The sequence below is a fragment of the Mus musculus genome, chromosome 5 (assembly GCF_000001635.26).
Source record: "Mus musculus strain C57BL/6J chromosome 5, GRCm38.p6 C57BL/6J".
Lineage (NCBI taxonomy): Eukaryota > Metazoa > Chordata > Mammalia > Rodentia > Muridae > Mus > Mus musculus.
This window is the reverse complement of record NC_000071.6, coordinates 86331265-86353110: the sequence shown is the minus strand read 5'-3', so window position 1 is coordinate 86353110 and position 21846 is coordinate 86331265. Positions and strand designations below refer to the sequence as shown.

General features: G+C 37.4%; 1 protein-coding gene and 1 long non-coding RNA gene across 2 annotated transcripts in view; one reads left to right on the top strand and one right to left on the bottom strand.

Moving 5' to 3' along the window:
- The window catches only part of Gm35367, a 52763-nt gene extending 43695 nt beyond the window's left edge, over positions 1-9068 (bottom strand). Inside the window, exon 1 of the long non-coding RNA XR_389319.1 lies at positions 9019-9068. This is a non-coding gene — a long non-coding RNA (predicted gene, 35367). The remainder of the gene's footprint in view (positions 1-9018) is intronic.
- The window catches only part of Tmprss11d (transmembrane protease, serine 11d), a 70534-nt gene that overhangs the window by 20277 nt on the left and 28411 nt on the right, over positions 1-21846 (top strand). The window contains exons 2-4 of the mRNA NM_145561.2: positions 13510-13631; positions 14212-14330; positions 15817-15884. Coding sequence (NP_663536.1) covers positions 13510-13631; positions 14212-14330; positions 15817-15884 — 309 coding nt within the window. The remainder of the gene's footprint in view (positions 1-13509; positions 13632-14211; positions 14331-15816; positions 15885-21846) is intronic.

The following is a 21846-nucleotide window of genomic DNA, read 5'->3' as shown; positions in this document are numbered from 1 at the left end:
GAACAGGAGAACAAGTTCTTTAGCAATAGAGACAATGAGGTCATTGCTCCCATCCCCTTAAGAACTTATAATAACAGGAGCTGTGAGGTAGCTCAGTGCTTAATATTTGCCACTGTCGCCTTCAGACATCTGATTCCCAGTGCCCAAGTAAAAGCCTGACTGGCACAGGAACTGACTGTAATTTCTCCATAGGAGTCAGAGACAGAGGATACTCAAGACAATATGACTAGCCAGACTAGCAGGGATGTCAAAGTGTCAGATTCCTTGAAAGACCCTGATTCTGTATGTCAGATATACAATGATGCAGAAACTCACACAAAGTCATTTGACTTCCCAAACATATGCACATGGACATACCCCAACTCATTCTCACTCAAACACATGTGGACACAAACACACATGTACACATATCACACTCATATACGCATGCAAAAATATGACTTCTACTTAATGTACATGAGATACCAACATCATAAAGTTCCAGGAGTGTTCCTGTTGACAGTGTCCATATGCATGCAGAATAGGCTTCACCGTCTTACTTATGGACACAGGACCTACCATTTGTGCAGCTCTATAGTACCATCAAAGATAGCCTTCTTAGAAAAACAAATATATTTTGCAACATAGCTGTAAGAAAAACATAACCTAAAGTCATTAACAGACTCCTCACAGAAATGTCAAGTAGTCTTTAGATGCCTTCAATATGAATAAATATAAGAGCAGCTCTGCCATAAAATATGATGCCGCACGTGGACTGGAGGCAAGTGGGCCATTCTCATGAAGCTGCATCCATCATTATTCTTCAGTCGTTCACAACATCCTCCCAGCTGAACCATTTGCTATGTGAGGCAAAAGCCACAGCATTTATAGTCAGATAGATAGATAGATAGATAGATAGATAGATAGATAGATAGATAGATAGATGATAGATAGGTAGGTGATAGGTAGATAGATGATAGATAGACAGATAGATAGATAGATAGATAGATAGATAGATAGATAGATAGATAGATGTTAGATAGATAGATAGATAGATAGATGATAGATAGATAGATGATAGGTAGATAGATAGATAGATAGATAGATAGATAGATAGATATAGACAGACAGACAGACAGACAGATAATGTGTCCCTGGAAGGAGATAAGGAGTCAGTGACGGAGGACTGATCAGATATTCAGGTATGGTAGTCAGGAGAATGTTGAAGCTCTGACTGACTAGCCATCAGGTTGCTTCTTTATTTAAACAGGTTTCATGAACAACGACAGATTGATGATCATCCAAGAAGTATAGGTTACATAAGTTTGTCTCTGGACATGTGTTTGATTTTTCATCACATGCCTGGTATTACAAGTTCAGCTACAATAAGAAAATACAAAAAAAAAAAAAAAAAAAAAAAAAAGGCCAGGCATGGTGGCGCACACCTTTAATCCCAGCACTCGGGAGACAGAGGCAGGCAAATTTCTGAGTTCGAAGCCAGTTTAGTCTACAGAGTGAGTTCCAGGACAGCCAGGGCTACACAGAGAAACCCTGTCTTGAAAACACAAAAAACAAAACAAAACAGATTTTATTTTTATTTTTAGCCCTCTAACTCCAATTCAAAGAGTCTAAAGAATGTCTCCACCATAGCAAACACATTTATTGTATGACAGCCTGCTTTTAGACGGGCACTATTTAATGTTTTAAAGCACTCCAGACAAGCAGCAAATATCTGAACTAGTCTTAAGAACAGCAAGCACTAATACCTAACTCCTTTTTCTAGCCTTTCAGCATCTACATTACAAAGTAGGAAAAGCTTATTTCAGTCCATCTATCTTATTTACTGAGTTCTACTCCTCCAGAAGTATACCCTGTACAATCCCCTATCTTTAAACTACATTTTCAGAAATCTCTAAGCATATTGTAAAAATAAGTCTTGAATCTGTTACAAATACTCCTGACCAGTCAGAGTTTGTCAATTTTCTCTGTCAGGTACCAATTATACTGTTTGCTTAGGGGTAGAGGATACCTCGAGAAGATTTTTGGAGTCATGGCTCATCTAGTAATTTCTAGTCTCATCACAATCTTCAAGATATAAAAAAAAAAAGTCTTCCAAATAGGGTTAGATAAAATTATTTCCCTGAATGCAGAAGGAATACTAATTTATGACTTTCCTAAAAAGACTCAGGCATAATTTTCTTAGGAATACACATAAAATGAATCATAATTCAGAAAGCCCCCAAGAATGCAACACACAGAGACCAAAATCTAAAAGTGAGACACAGAATAACAGCGATAGTGGCATTCAGCTCAGCTTTGCTGAAACTCCAATGCAGCTGTGCTGGCTTTGTGACTTCCACCATTTCCAGTGGATAGGGTTGTGCCATAGTTTTGGATAGTGACTGTCTAGGAAACTAAGAATTAAGAAGGAAAAAGATTTTCAAACCAATACCTAGAGTTTTCCTACATGTCTGATAAACAGAATTGCATCAGCAATTTCATTTTTTAAAAAAATAGAATGTATTAAAATATGCAAAATAAAGCAAGAAAATATGTGTCCGGCATGACATCATCAGTGGAGAGATCACTGTGGACCATAGGTGATGTAGCTTTGTTCCCAGCCCATCTCATTCAATTCCACATTCCTTTCCTTTTCTTTTTCTTTTTCTTTCCCTCTCTTTTTGTAGCAGAGAAAAGGAGTTACTACAAAAGTTAACACCTATTTGAAAAAGCAAATAAGAATAACTGTCCAGCCTATAGCTAAGAACTAGTAGGGGAAAAAAATCTATCCAAAAATTAAACCTTTGATTGCAGGCTCATTATACCTTGCCCTACGTGCATGAGCTAATTAATCCCTTACTGACTGATGGCTTAATAAAGTAGGTGTGGTTCTTCAATCCACTGTTTAAATAGCCACATACCTGAGCACTGAGCATGAACATTTAGTTTATTTTCATTCATTGCTATAAGTTATTATATTGAGAGTTAGCATTTGCTAGTAAAAAGTTGAGACCAAAATTCATAGCTTCTTCATTTCTATTTGTAAGACACAGTAAAGTTTCACTTACTCTGGATCATGCATCACTAAATTTCTAGTCCTGTGTATAAAATAAGATCATGTTGTTGTGTTTTTAAATGTCAATTCATGACTGCTTAAGTTTTTTACATACATACTACTAGAACTGAGAAGTGTTTGTGCATATTACTGACTACTTTCATCTAGAAATGTATATACCAGCGTCTATATTTTATTGTAGCTGAATTTGGCTACTCAAACTATTTTTCAAAGCTTAAGCCCTACCTCTAAGACAAGAAGGCATAAAAAATACTTCCTGTCCCAAGAACTTCTCAGCCTAGACTCTCTGTGATGAACATAGTCTACAATATTGTCATATTTAATAATTATTCTACAAGACAAAGGTATATCCTTTGAAATATAGAATGCAGAGCTAAGGAGAAAGCTCTGTAGGAAAGAGCTTGCTGTGAAAACAAGAGAACCTGGGTTCAAATTGCTAATACCCATTTAAAGTCAAGCATAAATGCAAGGGCCTGTAGCCTCAATGCTGGAGGGAGCAGAGACAAGTGGATCCCAGGAGTTTACTGGCAAGCCTAGTAAAAATGGTGAGCTTCAAGTTCAATGATAGACTCAATTGATAGAGGGAAACACCTGAAGAACTCCTCTAGCATCCATGTGTATGTTCATAGGTCCATGCACCTACATATATATACATCAGTTATACACACACACACTTTTTAAAATAGATATAGTGAAAATATTTTCTTAATGTTGTGAAGCACCTTGGAACACATTTCAATTATATAATGAAAATAGTAGTGACATTATAGTATGAAGAAGCATGTCAAAGGACTTCCAAAATATGAGAATAATTAATTTAAAAAACAGAACCACCTAGAAAATATAGCCTGTATATCAAATGAAAGACACCCATTTTCCCTCCCAGAAATAAAGCAACTTGTCTATTGTGATCACAAACTGAACTCCACAAAGCCAAAATAACCAGCCCAGGAAGCAATAGAACTTGCACGGCAAGGCTCACTGGCAACAGGTATTCATGAACTATCATTTGCTCTGCTCCCCTGTCTTAACACTCTCCTGCATTTCTTCACACACACACACACACACACACACACACACACACACACAAGTGGGCATGCACACAAACACTACATGGTAGTCTTCTGCTTGCATTGCATCTGTATGAGAATGTTAATCCTCCAAGCAGCAGTCTGAAGGACGCTTTGTTTCTGCTTTGCTATCTGTAGCTGTGCAGAACAGTGTGCAAGTTGTGTAGCATTCCAGCAGAAGACTTGGGTCTAAAGTAAAGCCAGCACTCTCTGCTAAGCTGTCTGCCTCTGAGAGGAGCCACGTAAAACCTAAAGGGCACCCCTTTAAAAGAGTTGTATTTTTCTGGTTCTCGTGAAAACACGTAGGATCTCCCACTTCTTTATATTTTTAAGTTGTATAGAGTGGTTGACATCACTAAGAAAAAGAAATGTATGTAAATGCAATTCAAGATCAGAAGAAATGAGAATCCAAACCTTTCAAAGAAAATAAGAGATTTTTAGCAGAGTGATACAGATTTTTCATTCAAGTATAGAAGTCTTGTCTTCCATATGAACTGAGAACTCTCTATGAAGCAAAGACATTCCACAAGCCATGACTCCAGGGCTGGCTGCCATCAGGTTACACAATGCCAAGGAATGCTGTCTTCTTTCTTTTTATGAGGTATTCCATGTGTACTTAAGTTTATCAAGGGAAACAAAACAACAACAACAAAATGAACAAAAAAACAAATGAAAGAGTTCAACTATTCAAGCAGCAATTGGGAGACCCCAATTTTCACAAAAGACAAAAAAAAATGATTTTCCATTTTGATCTGTTTTAAAGTATGGGGCTTCCAAATGAGACTTTGATTAAACAAAGCATTCCTTAACATACAATAAATAAATAGTTCCCATGCCTGCCTTGTGGCTACAATCTGCCTGGAGTAAAGACTGAACTAAAATGCCTTCATTTGAACATAGTTCTTCAAAACTCCAACATATAATAGAAACATACATTATCTGCATATTCTATAAGAGAAGACCTGTGAGTTATGTTTGGATTTTCCATTTTTTTTAATGTCAACAATAGAGGTAACAAGTTTGATGAGTGTTAACCAAACATATAATTAGCAGACATTCTCCTCCCATCTGATGTAGATCTTGGCAGACTGAACTTGCCAAACCTGGATTCAGATGACAGCTCTGTCACTTACTGGCTCAGCCACTTAATCCCTCAGCTGCTGTTTCCTCGTCCATACAGCACGTATTTTTATGAGGATTAAGCGAGATGAGGTAGGAAAGCCTGGGACAGCACATGCACATGGCAAGCATTTACTAGCTGGTAGAGATTGTCCTCTGATTTATATTTGTATACATTGGCATTCAAAACTAGGATGCACAATGTGTACTTTAATTTTTTAAAGTGCCTCCAAACTACTACAAACTATTGTAAAATTACATTGAAAATTTTCTTTGTAGAGTCATTTGTTGATTTTTCTCCCATTAATAATGCCAGTGTAAATTCCATAGTCTTCTACTGGTAAAAATACAAAGAGTAAGAAAGAAGATTCAGTGATGCCTTTCCCAAGAGAGTAACCTGTAAGTGGAAGTGTGTAGCAATCCCCTTGTTTAACATATGAACTTGTAAAAAAGAGTAGGGGGAAAACAAAAACAAAACATGTAGCAAGCCTTATGAAATCAGGGAGCAGTGGAGGAGAAAAAAACTACCCACTGAGGAAGAGTGATGCATGAAATATCTTAAGGATAAGATAACTTAGCCAAGCAACTAAACCACAAACATTTTTCAAGGTCATGCACAGATACTGAGCCTGGCTAAAGCGACTCGGGCAAGTCAGGACAGCACAGAAGATGAAATGGACAGGGTGATCACCATGTATCATAAATGTCACAGGAAAAGTTCAAATGCAAAAGAAAAGTAGATTCTATACAAGGGAAGGGAAAGAGAGATTTTTCTGTTTAAAAAAAAATCCCTAGAAGTATTTTCTGTGCATATGCCAGCAAGATTTTGCTGAAAGCATCCTGATATAGCTGTCTCTTGTGAGACTATGCCGGTGTCAGGCAAATACAGAAGTGGATACTCACAGTCATATATTGGATGGAACACAGAGCCCCCAATGGAGGAGCTAGAGAAAGTACCTAAGGAGCTGAAGGGGTCTGCAACCCTATAGGTGGAACAACAATATGAACTAACCAGTATCCCCAGAGCTCGTGTCTCTAGCTACATATGTAGCAGAAGATGGCCTAGTTGGCCATCATTGGGAAGAGAGGCCCCTTGGTCTTGCAAACTTTATATGCCCCAGTACAGGGAAACACCAGGGCCAAGAAGTGGGAATGGGTGGGTAGGGGAGCAGGATAGGGGGAGGGTATAGGGGACTTTCAGGATAGCATTTGAAATGTAAATGAAGAAAATATCTAATAAAAAATTGGGGAAAAAAAGAAGTATTTTCAGGAGTTGATTGGAAATTAATAAAAATTCTATATGCAACTTAAACTTGACCTTTCAAAAGAAGTCATCCCCAAATTCTCTACACTCAAAATTTAAGAGATGCCCAGAATGATCAGTCCCTGGCCACTCACCATCTTATCTAAGACACCATTGTCTTTTACCTTGAATGCTGGATAACCTCCTACATTCTCTCCCACTCCATCTCAGACCTACCACTCCTATAACAGCAACAAGAAGAGCCTACTAAAACAAAGAATCTGATGCTCTTCCTGTGCCCCAAACCTCAAATACTTGCCTCGCTCAAATGAGGACCTTTGCATGCCCTGCCCCAAATTACTGTCTCTGCCATGACTTTCCCTGCCAGTGTCCTTGAATCTATTTCCTTACACTGTCTTCCCCCTTCCTTCAGCCTCCCAACCCACATGGTCATTAGACTCACTAATCCTCCCTCCAGGCTGTTTCTCAAATACACCAAGGGGTACCCTGGTTCATGGCCTCCCATTCTCTCTGCCTAGATCACTATTCTCTTGCCTTTATGTCTACTTTACAACTTTTTTCATGTTTATTCAAATGCCACTTTTGTTAGGCCTTTTCTGGCTTCTCTAACTTTTCAGTGCCTCATACAGATCCATTTCCCACCTCTTTACTTTATCCTTTGTTTTTGCCTATTTATCTTCATCATATCTGCCACTCTTGGCCCCATCACCAAGGCTGGATCATCTTCCACGAAGGCTGATTTAAAAGTGAGACATATAATAGGAAACTTAGAAATGACGGAATTTTATTTCTCACCGTCTGGAGGCTGGGAGGTCTGCACAGATTGCAGTATTTGTGTCTGTTGGCCTGCATTCTTAGTTATGGATACCCACTTTTTCACCATAGCCTTAAGATACACATGAGAAATCCATGTAGTCTCCTGTATCAGGACATCAATGAGTTTACTCTCCTCATAACCTACTCACCGCCATCAATTATCACATGATGCCACATCAGCTTGGAGGTTAAGATTTCGATATAAGAATTTTAAGAAAACAATAGCATTCATTTGGCTTTATTTACTGGGCCCCTAGCAGTTAACACAATCACTAGAACATTACAAACTTTCACCAAATCATTTGAATTGAGTTATTCAAGTTGAATTAAGCTGATTAGTTATAAAATCAAGAAGACCAGCTAAAAGGTATTTAAAGTATCATTAATGAAGCAATTGTCAAATCAGAATTAAGATAGAGATATACAAATAAAAAAACAACTTATGTAGTAGAAGAGTAGTTGACTGGCTATCTCTTATATTTGTCTTGTATTTGAGACATATCCTTGAGGGAAGCTAACTCCTCAGTGCCTAATGTATGTAATGTTCATCAACATGAGAAATTGTATGTGCTGGGGACAGGGACTATAAGCTGTTGGTTTAGGTGTTTGTGGAACATCTATAAGCTATTCAGTGAACAACTGTAAGCAACGGTTCAGAATACTCAGAGAGCTATAGGCCAAGGCGATATGTAATGAATGTTCTACTGGTTGCTTGCTAAAACTATAACATGAATGAGATCATGTGAAAAGACTAGAACATGTCAGAAACGAACTATGACTCAAACCATTGTTAATATCATAACTGACTTTTAAAATGGACAGAAAATTCTCAAAAAGTTCAGTATTCACAACATTATGTGTATCTGAGCTAATAAGTACCCTGCCACTAAGGTCTTCAGCTACTGTAGATAATATAAATTTATTATCAAATTTCTATTCATCTATAGCTAAATATCAGGCATGTCTATGTACCAATGTCAGAAGTTAATATTCCCATCTAAATATACTAAGATATTTTCAAATTCAAATTAAATCAATTCCTGTATCATATACTTCCTGTGTAATAACATGCATACATACTACACATAAGACAAAAGTTTAGACATTTGAGAAGACAATCAATAGATTTGATTAATCTCATTTTTCCCAAAGCAAGATCAAGAGAGACAATGAACCCAGTACTCTTCTGCCCTCTGAAATGTGTTGTAATTTAGGACATACACCTGAAGAAGTGTGTGTTCTTTCACTGAAACCGCCCTGCTTTCCATTTCCAGCTCTGTCATTCCTGATCAAAACGGATTTACTTTCCAGCTTCACTTTCACTTTAATCAGAATGGACTCTGTTAGAGAGTTCATGAGACAGTTGCTGAGAGTCAGCAGCCCACATGTGTTGTGTCTGATGGAGGCTTTAACAATAAGGCTGTAAAAAAAAGGCTGCTGGAGAGTGAAGAGAGAGGCTAGGTAACCATATTTACAACAAATAACTTGTTTTTGTTTTAATGAAAGTACTGAAAGTCTTGCTGGTCAAGAATCTGAATCTGAAAATAGTAAACTATTTTTCTTACAGACTTCAACTACATCACATGTAAAAAATCAAACAAATGTTTGCAAACAAACTTTCTATATATTTACAAGGTTTACAATTCAACTAGAATTACAATGAGCTTTATAATCAGCAGCGTGCAGAGATTTACCTGTGAGTTACAGGGCAGAGACTTCCTCAGCTCTTTCTACTGGGTGGAACAATCAATTCTTATGTAATCATCGCTTGAGAGATTAAGGTCATTTAGGCTCCACACCCTTTGTTTCTTGAGTCATACGTCTCATGGTGCTTCCCAGTCTCCCAGTTTTAAGATGTTTTCAGGAAACTAAAGGCAAAGTTGGCTCAAAGTCATTCTCATGGGAGACAAGACTCATCCAAACCAAAGCTGAGTCCGACTTGTTTTTTGTTTTATTTTATTTTCCTTTTTTGTAATTTTACTTTATTCTTTTTTCTTCTTTTTTTAAAAATTTTTTATTAAATCTTTTTTTACAGTCCAGATTTTATCCCCCTCCAGGTCTACCCTCTGCCTGTTCCACATCCCATATCTCCTCCCCGCATCTACAAAAGGATGTCCCCACCCCCACACACCACCCCACATACCACCAGACCTCCCCACTCACTGGGCCCTCCAGTCTTGTGAGGGTTAGGTGCATCTTCTCTGACTGAATCCAAACCCAGCAGTCCTCTGTTGTGCATGTGTTGGGGGCCTCATATCAGCTGGTGTATGCTGCCTGGTCGGTGGTCCAGTGTCTGAGAGATCTCGGGGATCCAGGTTAACTGAGACTGCTGGTCCTCCTACAGGGTCACCCTCCTCCTCAGCTTCTTCCAGCTTTTATCTAATTCAACCACAGAAATTAGCTGCTTCTGTCCATTGGTTGGGTGCAAATATCTGCATCTGACTCTTTCAGCTGCTTGTTGGATCTTTTGGAGGGCAGTCATGATAGGCCCCTTTTGGTGAGCACTCCATAGCCTCAGTAATAGTGTCAGGCCTCAGAGCCTACCCTTGAGCTGGATCCCATTTTGGGCCTGTCACTGGTCCTTCTTTTCCTCAGGTTCCTCTACATTTGCATCCCTGCAGTTCTTTCAGACAGGAAAAATTATGGGTCAGAGTTTTGACTGTGGGATGGCAACCCCATCCCTCACTTGATGCCCTGTCTTTCTACTGGAGATGGGCTCTACAAGTTCCCTCTCCCCACTGTAGGGCATTTCATCTAAAGTCCTTTTGAGTCCTGAGAGTCTCTCACCTCCCAGGTCTCTGGTACCTAGAGGGTTCCCCCATCTCCTACCTCCCGAAGTTGCCTGTTTCCATTCTTTCTGCTGGCCCTCAGGACTTGAGTCCTGTTCCCTCCACCCAATACCTGATCATGTTCCCCTCTTCTGCTCCCTGTCCCCTTTCCCACCCAGGTCCCTCCCTCCCTCCCATCTTCTGTGATTGCTTTCTCCTCCTTCCCAAGTGGGACTGAGACATCCTCACTTGGGATCTTCAGTTTGTTAACCTTTTTGAGTTCTGTGAAATTTATCCTAGATATTCTGTGCTTTTTTGGCTAATATCCACTTATTAGTGAGTACATACCATGCAAGTCCTTTTTGGGTCTGAGTTGCCTCACTCAGGATGATATTTTCTAGTTCCATCCATTTACCTGAAAAATTCATGATGTCCTCATTCTTAGTAGCTGAGTAGTATTCCATTGTGTATACATTTTCTGTATCCATTCTTCTGATGGGGGACATCTGGGTCATTTTCAGCTTCTATTTTCTTCTCATACAATATATCCTGTTTATAGTTTTCTCTACCTCTACTCCACTCTCAGGACCTCCTCACCTCCCCTCTCCTCAGGATCCACTCCCTTTCTAACTCTCATTAGAAAAGAACAACCAAACATGACAACAACATCAAAAAAATAATAATAATAAGATGAAGCAAAAACCATCATGTGAAAGTTGGATACAGCAATGCAATGGGATGAAAAGAGCACGAGTGCAGGGACAAGGGAAAGAGACTCACTTGTTCTCACATTCAGAAATCCCATCAAAATACTAAATGGACAGCTGCTTTACACACACACACACACACACACATACATGTTGGTATGGGTACCAACCTAGTCACAAAGATTTGACCTACAGTCTGTCCTTCATGCAAAATATGCTAAGGCGATAGTGGAACAAAAAGTGTGGGAGAAGCCAACAAATGATTTTATCTAAGGTCCACTACATGATAAGGGACCGACTTTAAATACTGCTCATGTAACCATGAACCAGAGACTAGATTAGATAGCCCAGAGGTCTAAAGTAAACCTAACACTATTCACACACACACACACACACACACACACACACACACACACACACACACACATATCAATGAATGGTTCCTAATGGTTCTCTGCTATACGTAACCTTTGGTTTTTAACATTCAGGCTTTGTTGGCCTTTAACTTGCTCCCTGTTATTCCACACTAAATTTTGTTATAGAAATACAGTCTGTCCATAGTTATTCTGCAAAAGACTGGTGCACTGGAAACCGGGTTTTACCCTGGTTCCCAACTCTATATCTTCCTACCAGTAGGAACTAATATTTCCTGCGCTCACAAAGCTTAGATACTGTGGCCTGTGGTAGGATATACCTGGCACAACAATCCTGGAGATGACAAATGAATTCACTGATACTCAAAGAGATAGGGAATATCAAAATTCCAGTTTTCTTTCATAGTTGGACTAAGAGCACCAGTTTTCACCAGTACAGTAAAAACAAAAAAGAAAAAAGAAAAAAAAGAAAAAACAAAACTCAAAAACAAACAGATAAAATACAAGAGATTAGAAAGGTAAGGTTATGTCTTTTATCTTTTTTTTAAATTTATTCTTGGGTAATGCCCTTCCTAGTACACATATTTAAATGCACTTTTATTAAAAGATATGTTTGATCAGCACCATATTTTTAATGTATAGTGTACCTAGCCAGTAAAAACGCAAGGTAGCAAATCTCCAACTTTCATCTAAATCGTCGCTGGTCCCATCCACAGCACGTAATGTATAAAGAATCTATTGCAACAGGTGGAAGGGCTCCATTTATGAATCTGTTAGCAGGACATAATTCAAGCAACCCTGTAATGAAACTTAAAGTTAAGGAACCAATGATCACCTTAGTCCTTTCTCCCCTCAGAATGTCCAAAAGCAAATAGAAAATAATGAAAGTCAGATTAAAATCTTGCTAAATGTATCTGACTCCTAGTTCTGTTAGGTTTCAAAATATGGAACATAGCCAGGAGTTTGCATGTGCAAAAGATATTTATAAATACCATAAATATTTACAAAACCCCTAAGTATGCCTGACCTTCTAGAGTGTTGTCAAAAACACCAGCATGAACGGTATCTATTCTAAAAGAATTAACAGATCAGCCTGCTTAACTAGAAACAATTTTGTCACTTTAACCTCATTCACACAACCCCATTTCACCTTCCAAGAGCCTTGTGAGGTAGGCACTGCTATGCCCATTTCTTCAGGTAAATGGTAATATGATGACCCAAACAAGGAGCTGCCCTGGTAACCTCCCCATGGGAATGGCCACTGCTGTGTCTGTCCTGGTGGAAAGGACACAGTGAATTAGATTGTTCTAAATGCTATGCCCACTGTAATATAATATTGTATATTAATACAAATTGTTTGGCCTACACTGCACTTAATGAAGTCATAAAAAAATAAGTCACATGCATCATCTGTTATTGGAAAAGCTCTAATCCAGGGGTTCTCCCAACCTGTGGGGTCCAACCCCTATATAGGCTGAACCTTTACACATGGGTTGCATTTCAGATATCTTGCATATCTGATGTTTAAATTACTTTTCATAAGAATAGCAAAATAGCAGGTATGGAGTAGCAATGAAAATAATGGTTGGGTCACCACACATGAGAAACATGTCATACATTAGGAAAGTTTAAAACCACTGCAGCTCTTGGTACTTTTGTGACCCAATACTATCATCTGTATCAATACAAAATAACATCTTGAGGGAAGTTATTGTTATAATCCTCTTCTAGCTTCTTTCTCTTCTTTCATACATTCAGGGTGGTCTCTCCTCACCATACCCTTGGTAATGGCCCCTAGTTAAGATGGGTTGCTGTGAGAGAGCCAAATTTGGGGTCTTGGAAGGCCTTGCGGTATGGCAGAAGCTTTTGTGGTCACTCTTAAGAGTATCCCATCCTGGAATGGGTATTGTGCTGCATATGCTTAATACGAGTTTTGAGGAAACAGTAACAGGTGGATTCCCATGAGTTCAGGCCAGTTTTGTCTACACAGACAATTCCAGGCCAGCCAGAGGTATATAGTAAAACCCTTTCTCAAAAGCTCAGACAAAAACCCAAAATTACACAAACTGGTAGGAAAATATAAAGTAATTCTTATGATCTTATAATTCTACCAAACTAATTTTAAAAGCCATAAGTTCTATGGAAAAAGTCTGAAACAAAAAAAAAAAAAATAGGAAGAACATCCTGGTGGGGGTTGGTTCAGGTTAATTTCTAGGAATATGCTTCTGTAATCAAATCCACGGACAAGCTATGAGATTCAAACACAGTCACAGGCATGGAAAGTATTCATTTCCAAGTGAACTGAGTGATGCTCCTTTGTTTTATTCTTGTTTCAGGCCAAGACCAATGCTATCACCGTCAAGATTCTTCACTCCCTTTGCAGTAGCTTTCGTTGTCATAATAACGGTAGGGCTCCTGGCCATGATGGCAGGTCTACTTATTCACTTTTTAGCTTTTGGTAAGTACTTTTCAGGTTAAATAGTTAAATATGCTCTCAGGTTAAAAATCTAGTCTTCCTCTTCTGTCTATATCTGTTTCTGAACATGAGTTAATATTATTTAGAATTCTTCTCTAAATAGATGGTCATATATACATATATATCTTTTCAATGACCATTTTAAGGTTTTGCTTGGTTGTTTTGGAGGGAGGGTGGTGCTTTGACGTTTTAATATACAAAAACTATTTAATTTATTAATAAATTCTTTCTTACTAATTTATGAACAATAATCTATTATAAATATCTATTAATGATTACTGAATGAATAAATCAAGATTATTTAGATGTACTGCTAATAAAAATTATAATATTTCTGTACAACTTTGGAGGTACCAATATACTAGTTTGATTTCTTTCATCTTAACAATCTTAGCTTTGTCAATCTTTTGAGAACCCAAAAGAAAATAACTGCATTATATGTATATTTCTCTTTCTTTTAAGGAATACTATTTTAATTGTATAACTTCTCATGATACTGTACAAAATAAAAATTAATCTCTGTTGTAACATTAGAGTAATCATGTTTTCCTTTCCTCTCCAGACAAGAAAGCTTACTTTTATCATAGCAGCTTTCAAATCCTAAACGTTGAATACACTGAGGCTTTAAACTCACCAGCTACACACGAATACAGAACCTTGAGTGAAAGAATTGAGGCTATGGTATGTTAATACTTGTCTCTTTAATGTTTTTATTGGATTTTTTGTCCTTTTGTTGAAAACAAATGAGATTCTTCTCTTATACATCTGGATAACAATTTCCCTCCTTCTACCCCTCCCAACCTCGACCTCACCTCTCCTCTTGCCCAACTACATCTCCTCTATGTTTCCTCTTCAGAAAAGAGAAATGATATGTGCATGCACACACATACACACATTCATGCATGCACACACATACACGCATTCATGCATGCACACATGTGCAGTGCACATGCAGACCAGTGTTAGAGAAGATAGATCTGTGCCCACATGCCTCATTTCCTTTCTTCCTTGAACATTGAGGTTTCTGAATCTTTGAATTTTAAGAATGTAGGACAATATGATAATAGACAGTAAAGAAGACTGCAAAACAGCATCTCTATTACTAACCTCACAGATAACAGAAAGCAGTGCAGCTGTCAACTAATGTCAACTAATGTTTTTGTTTAAAATGCAAAAATGTGAGAATTATACTTTAATTCTATCTGTAGTGCTTTTAAATGACCTACTAAAATGTTATGTATAATGATGACCACTTATATTTTAATTTGTTGGAATTTACTTAAATGACATATAATTCATATTAGTTCTTTAAAATCATGAATATGACTGGTGAGGATTCTAGAGTATTCTATGATATGAAAAGATTGTTAGAACTGTCAATCATGAGGAAAACACAAAATCCTTTCTTCTTCATTGTTTACTTGATATTTCCCAATTGATAAAAATATCAATAAAACAGGTTGTAAAAGCAAATGAATATAAAAATGAATTCATTTGAATAGTCTGATAACTTGAGCAGTTATAACCGAAGCATCTAATAAACATAGTTCTGAAAAAAACTGGCTTCAAATCCTAGAATAATATAATTTTCAACATGTGCCTAATTCCTCATTGCTATATTCTCGTGTTGACATACACAAGGGCACAGCCTCATGTTATAAGTGAAAGCAATCTATTCTCTATTTAAAAACACAGTGTACCTGACCCTGCACTGCAGGGGAACTCTAATGAAGTATATTGCTTCTTCCACCCCTTCAGATATTTCATCACTAATCATTCTAATTAACTTTACCCTGATTTTGATTTCATTCATTTAAAACACAGTCACTGTGTACCATACACATATCAGAAGTTGTACGATAGAATTTCCCTGGTGACTTGAGTGTGATTCCCAACTACCTAACTCATAGCTACTAGATCATATATCGTGAATACTAAAGGCATGCCCTCTCCAGATCATCTGTGCTTAATACATACAAAATAGAAACTGCATCCGAAGTTTACACCATCTGCCTATATTGGTCCTATGCTATCTGTGGCAAAACGAAGCTGACCTCACCTGATAGATTTCTACTTTTCATCATATAAGCCGCCATGTCGCAGACATTAAAATGGAAAGAAGAGCCTACAATTACCATGGGATTATTTTCCCATTCTCTTTCTACAGATTACTGATGAATTTCGAGGATCAAGTCTAAAAAGTGAGTTTATCAGGACACATGTTGTCAAACTAAGGTAAGTGATACCTTACCAAAAACTATATGTACAAAGATGCAATTTAGAATATTTGATTTCTGTTTGCACTGTGGCTGTTAAGTGACATGTTCATGTAATTGTTCTAATACTATGAAAATAATGGGAAAATGAAGCAGCTTAAAAGACAAAGTAAGATGCTGTATTTATTCTGATATTGATATAAATAACCATATCACTTCATTCTTAATGGGAGAAAGAAGACAGGGTATGGGAAAAGCTGATAATGGAGGGGACAGTAATGGAGCCATATTACTGTGTAAATCCACTAGATATCATAGTGCAATCTGTATAAACAGTGTCTCCTTAAATTGCACAATACTTGGGATGTATTCATCCAAGATCAGTACAACGTGCCAACACTAAAAGTAAGTTTTTGGCTTCCAAGAATGTCATAATAAAAGGAAGATAATGTAGCAAACTCCATGACAAGTCTGTCATGGACTAATAACAGGAGTGGCTGGATGCAGGCTTTGTGGGAATCTGCTACTCATGCCTTGGTTACTATGTGTTATCCATGTGGTGTGATAAAACAGGCTTTTCCAATGAGAACAGTCACACTGAGCAGTAGTTCCAGAATTGTCTTCAGTGCTCATGTTGCTCAATTCTTCAAATGACAATGTGAATTTTATTAATATGCAAAGATATTATGAATTTATTCTCAAGCATTGTTAACGTCACAAAAAAGAGGCAAATAGATGATTAAATTGAGTTTTATTGAGGAATTAGAGGATGGGAAGAAACTATGGGAAGAGTACAGGATACATTTCTACCTGCTCAATGTGCATTCCTTTGGGTGCCTTGTGTTTATACTAGCTGTTAACCCTCAGAGTTTTAAGCCAACATTGGAGGAATAGATGGAAAAAGCCTTTCTTTTCCTTTCGTTAACTTCTCACTTGCCACTAATCCACTGTTGTCTAACATCTGGCCACACTCCAAATTATGAGGTGTTCTTGCCAATTTCATCAACAGCTTCCAAATCATGAAATCCAGGGAAAACATTTTACTTCTACTCTTGGACCTCTGAGCACCATTTAGCACTGTTGGATTGTTGCTGAAATATCATCCTCTGGCTCTTAGATAGGCATGACTTTCCTGCTATCTACATAGATATCTTCTCTTTTTCCTTTGATATCTCTAGTGTGTTCCTCACATGTTAAACATGAGTGTACACTGTGAGCCACGTATCACAGTTCAGTCACTCCTTTCACTGACTTCGGGTCCTCTGTTGATTATCTGTTGATTAGTCATGAACTTGTATCTCAGACATGATACAACTGTATTTTTTCATCCACAGATATGAACACATGTAATGATATTTTTAGACAGCATTAATATACATAGAGCTGTACCTGTCTTATCATCTCAACCAAGTGCATTCATCCAAAGAGCACTGTCTGTCTCAGTGTTGACATCACCATCAACCAGTTGCTTATGAAAGAAATCTGGGAGTCTTCTTCAAATCTTGACTCTCTCTCAGGTCCACATACCCAGTTGCCTAGTCTTCAACTTTGACTACTGAAATATCTCTCAACTCCATAACTTTTTTTTTTCTGAGACAGGGTTTCTCTGTGTAGCCCCGGCTGTCCTGGAACTTACTCTGTTGACAAGGCTGGCCTCAGACTCAGAAATCCACCTGCCTCTGCCTTCAGAGTGCTAGGATTAAAGGTGTGCGCCACCACTGCCCGGCAACTCTATAACTTTTAATGTAATGCAACCATCCTTTTCAATATTAGACTGTAACAGTCTCCAAATGCATCCTTCTTCACTGAATATCTCAAACACAAACATTGTTTGAAGGAAAAATCCAAACATACTATTCTCTTAATTAAAACAATTCTAGTGTCAATAATTTAACATTATTATATATGAGAAGTTTAATGTATTATGTTTACATTTATTTACTTATAAATATTCATGTTTAGTAGTTTATTATATAAATAAGCACATAAATAGAAATATTTGCATTTTAAATAAGAGACTGTTAAAATGCAATAGATTTATAGGTACATATCTATAAATGGGTCCTGATACAAACATACACAAGTTATACACACAAACATAGTAGATGTATATCTTATACAGACATATTTATTAAGAACATGTATATCAAAATGTAATTAAATTTTTCTTCCTAATTTTAAGAATTCCAGAGCATTTAAGGCTAAAGGTAAAGGACTCTACCCCAGTTGCCTTGTACCTAGTGCAGGATTATTAAGGTGGTAAATAGCAGTTTCAAGTTTAAGTGCCAAAGACAGAAGTTACTTGGAGGTAAGGACTCTGGATGGTGTGTTTTTATTTGAAAACCATGCTAAATGGTTTTTTACCATCACAAATTTTGCTACCCTTAAGAGTGGTGTTCTCCAAGAATGAAATGTCCCAAAATGTTAAGCCATCGGAACATAGGTAATAAGCAAATGCCGAATGCACCTCACTTAGCCATTTCTTACTTGTGTTTAAAATCTCAGATGGACCTTCACTGCTACTTCCCCTACAATATTTTAGTAAAGTACATAAAATAGTCATTCAATGCCTACATCAACCATTCCTATTCATCAAATTCAACATTTTATTGCCTTTTTTTCAAGAAATCAAAACCTAGCATTGTGGTTTAAATCTCAATTGTACCCCACTCACCGCCAACACTATTGCTTCTTTTACTCACAGTTCTCATCAATTAAATGACTGTTTCAGACATGCTCACCATGTGTCAGACACTCAATTCCATTCTAAGTATAGACACAAAGGACAAAACTGGGTTTCAGTTTTGGTGGGGAATGTATTCCCAGGAGGGAGGTTAGATGATAAGGAACAACAAAAACCACAGTCGTGGGTCAGATGAAATGTTTCACAGAGGTAAAGAACCAATACGGGGCTGAAGATCGTATGAGATTAAGAAGCCTTCTATGATGAAATGATATTTGAGCAGAAATGAGGAAACAATAAAGATGAACTTTGAGCCGGGCGTGGTGGCACACGACTTTAATCCCAGCACTCAGGAGGCAGAGGCAGGCGGATTTCTGAGTTCGAGGCCAGCCTGGTCTACAAAGTGAGTTCCAGGACAGCCAGGGCTATACAGAGAAACCCTGTCTCAAAAAACCAAAAAAAAAAAAAAAAAAAAAAAAAGATGAACTTTGAAAATAACAAACCTTTCACCGGAGATAGATATATATATACTTCGATATACTTCGTAAATGAGTAGTAAAGTTATTACTTCAGTGAGAATGTTTTCTATTCACAAAGCTTTACCTAGTCTTTTGTTAGTCTGTTTGTTCTTTCTTTGCTTTGTTGAGATAAGGTCTTACATTAAAGCCCAGGATGGCCTCAAGCTAATTCAATTCTCCTGCCTCACCCTTCAGAGTATTGTGATTACAGGCATGAACCACAACACCCTGCTTTTCTGTTTTTTTTTTTTTAATGGGAATCAAATTTTATACTTTCTTATATTTACAATTTCTTCTTGTATATTAATCACTTCCAATATACTATGCAGAGCCTTTCAAGGGGTTCTTTCTTTTTCCTTTTTGTTTTATCTTGAGAATACCTTAAAGATTCTGAGAATAAATTGCTAGTATCAACACAAATGCAAATATCATAAAGCCAGGCTCAAATTATATGGAAAAAATCTTTTTATCCCATTCATAATTGAGCCTTGGAAAGAGATAAACTTTTCTTTATTATGAGTAGGGTTTTTTCCTCCTTAATTCATGTTTACACTGGTGTTCACTTGTTTGAAATATCAATGCTAACTCCTATTTTGTACCCATCAAAGACCTCACCTCCGGTTGTTATATATTTGTTAAGTGGAAGTCTACTGAACATGCTAGCATATATAACTTAATAGATTGTTTTTTTACCACTAGAATTTTTCCTCACTATCATGCAAGCTCAGTTTTGAATCTGAAATAGAATTTGTACCATTTATCTAATATTTGTACAATATTTCAAAATTGCTTAGATTTAACATCATGTAAGTTTTAATTGTTCAGTGTCTGATGCGCCATTTAAATTGCCTAACTGTGAGAGTGACCACAGTGAAATTTCACCATTGCTAATTAATTAAACTTAGAGTAGTACCAGGCACCATAAAATGTTTTGTAGATGTTCGTAAAAGTACTAAATTAGTTCCTGGGACAGATTGTACGTCTACCATTTGAACTGGCAGTTGAGTTGGAAGGAGGAAACCAAGAAGCGTATGAGAAACATCAAGACAAAAGTCCTATTGGACTTTTTCAAAAGGAAGGAAGGAAGGAAGGAAGGAAGGAAGGAAGGAAGGAAGGAAGGAAGGAAGGAGCAAAGCAAAAAGAAAAGAAAAGAAAAGGAGAGGAGAGGAGAGGAGAGGAGAGGAGAGGAGAGGAGAGGAGAGGAGAGGAGAGGAGAGGAGAGGAGAGAAGAGAAGAGAAGAGAAGAGAAGAGAAGAGAAGAGAAGAGAAGAGAAGAGAAGAGAAGAGAAGAGAAGAGAAGAGAAGAGAAGAGAAGAGAAGAGAAACTGTCCTAGAAACACAATAGTCAAAAGCTGCCTGGGAAGGAAAGAGTTGATCTGGCTTGTGCTTCCACATCACTGCTCAACATTGAACAGGACAGGAACTCAAACAGGCAGGAACCTGGAAACAGGAGCTGATACAGAGGACATGGAAAGATACTGCATACTGACTTGTCTTTCATTGCTTGCTCCATCTGCCTTCTTATAGAGTCCCAGACCCCCAGCCAAGATGGCATGACCTACAATAGGTTGGGCCCTCTACCATTAATCACTCATTAAGAAAATATTCTACAGGTTTGCCTAAAGCCTCATCTTATGGAGGTATTTTCTTAATCAAGATTCCCTCCTCTTAGGTGACTATAGCTTGGGTCAAGTTGATATCATGCCAGACAGCACACAAGCCTACACCAAATGGAGGAGTTGGCTCATAATGTTAATTATTTGTAACCAAGGACACAATGAAACCACCAAACTGGACCACTCTGTGGTTAGAAGGAAAGGTATGGGGGGATAAGATCAAACTGTCAAATGTGTCTGGGAGACAAAGTACAGGAACTTGTCAGGAAAGCAATCCAATTTTATTTGGTAGTCAGTGGAATGGGAATCTTTGAGCTAATATAAGTTGTTTGGATTAACTGAGAAGTAGATGGCCCAAGATAGTTGACCTTTGGGGTAGATAAAGGAGGTAGTGGTTTTCCTGGTAAGCACAAACCTACCTTACAAAATTCCTGAGGAAGGTTGGATTTAGGCTTCTGTTTATCCAAGAACAGGGTACTTCTGTTTAGTACAGTGTCAGCATCAAAAAAAGTAGGCTAGTATTAGTCATAGTGCACTTTAGTGTTTTCCATGCATTTTGGGCGTCCATTACATAACTAAAATTATCGACATGAAATAAAGTAGAATTTATCTAGATTTTGATATCAAGTTCTTTGTGAGGAATGTGTTTCAGTGGTCAAACAAGAAATAAATAAATAATTAATATGTGACTACGAAGTTCTTTTCATGGTCGGATGAATGGGTCTATGTAATAAAAAATTAACTTGATGCTCTAACTCACACAAATTTGGAGCTTCATCAGTTTTTAAGTTTGTTTAAGACAGTAAGTATTTTCTCAGTTTGAGGCTAATATTAGTTATAGTGTACTTTAGTGTTTTTCTGTGCATTCTTTCCAAAAGTCCTACATTAATTTATGCATATAATCTTCATGAAAAAACATTTAAAACACTAAAAATTTTGGACACACTGTATTAAGAAACTTAAACAGTTTACAAAAAGTCACCTGGTGGCAGCTTTCTGACTTCAAACCCAGCTATATGTACTGTATGGTGATTGCAGTGAGTTTCATTAAAAGCAAATTTGAAAGATAGCATTGTGATATACCATTGTGTGTGCACTATTATGCAAATATGTTCTCTGATGGATTCCTTTAAAATAGTTTAATCAAGAAGAGTATATAAACAG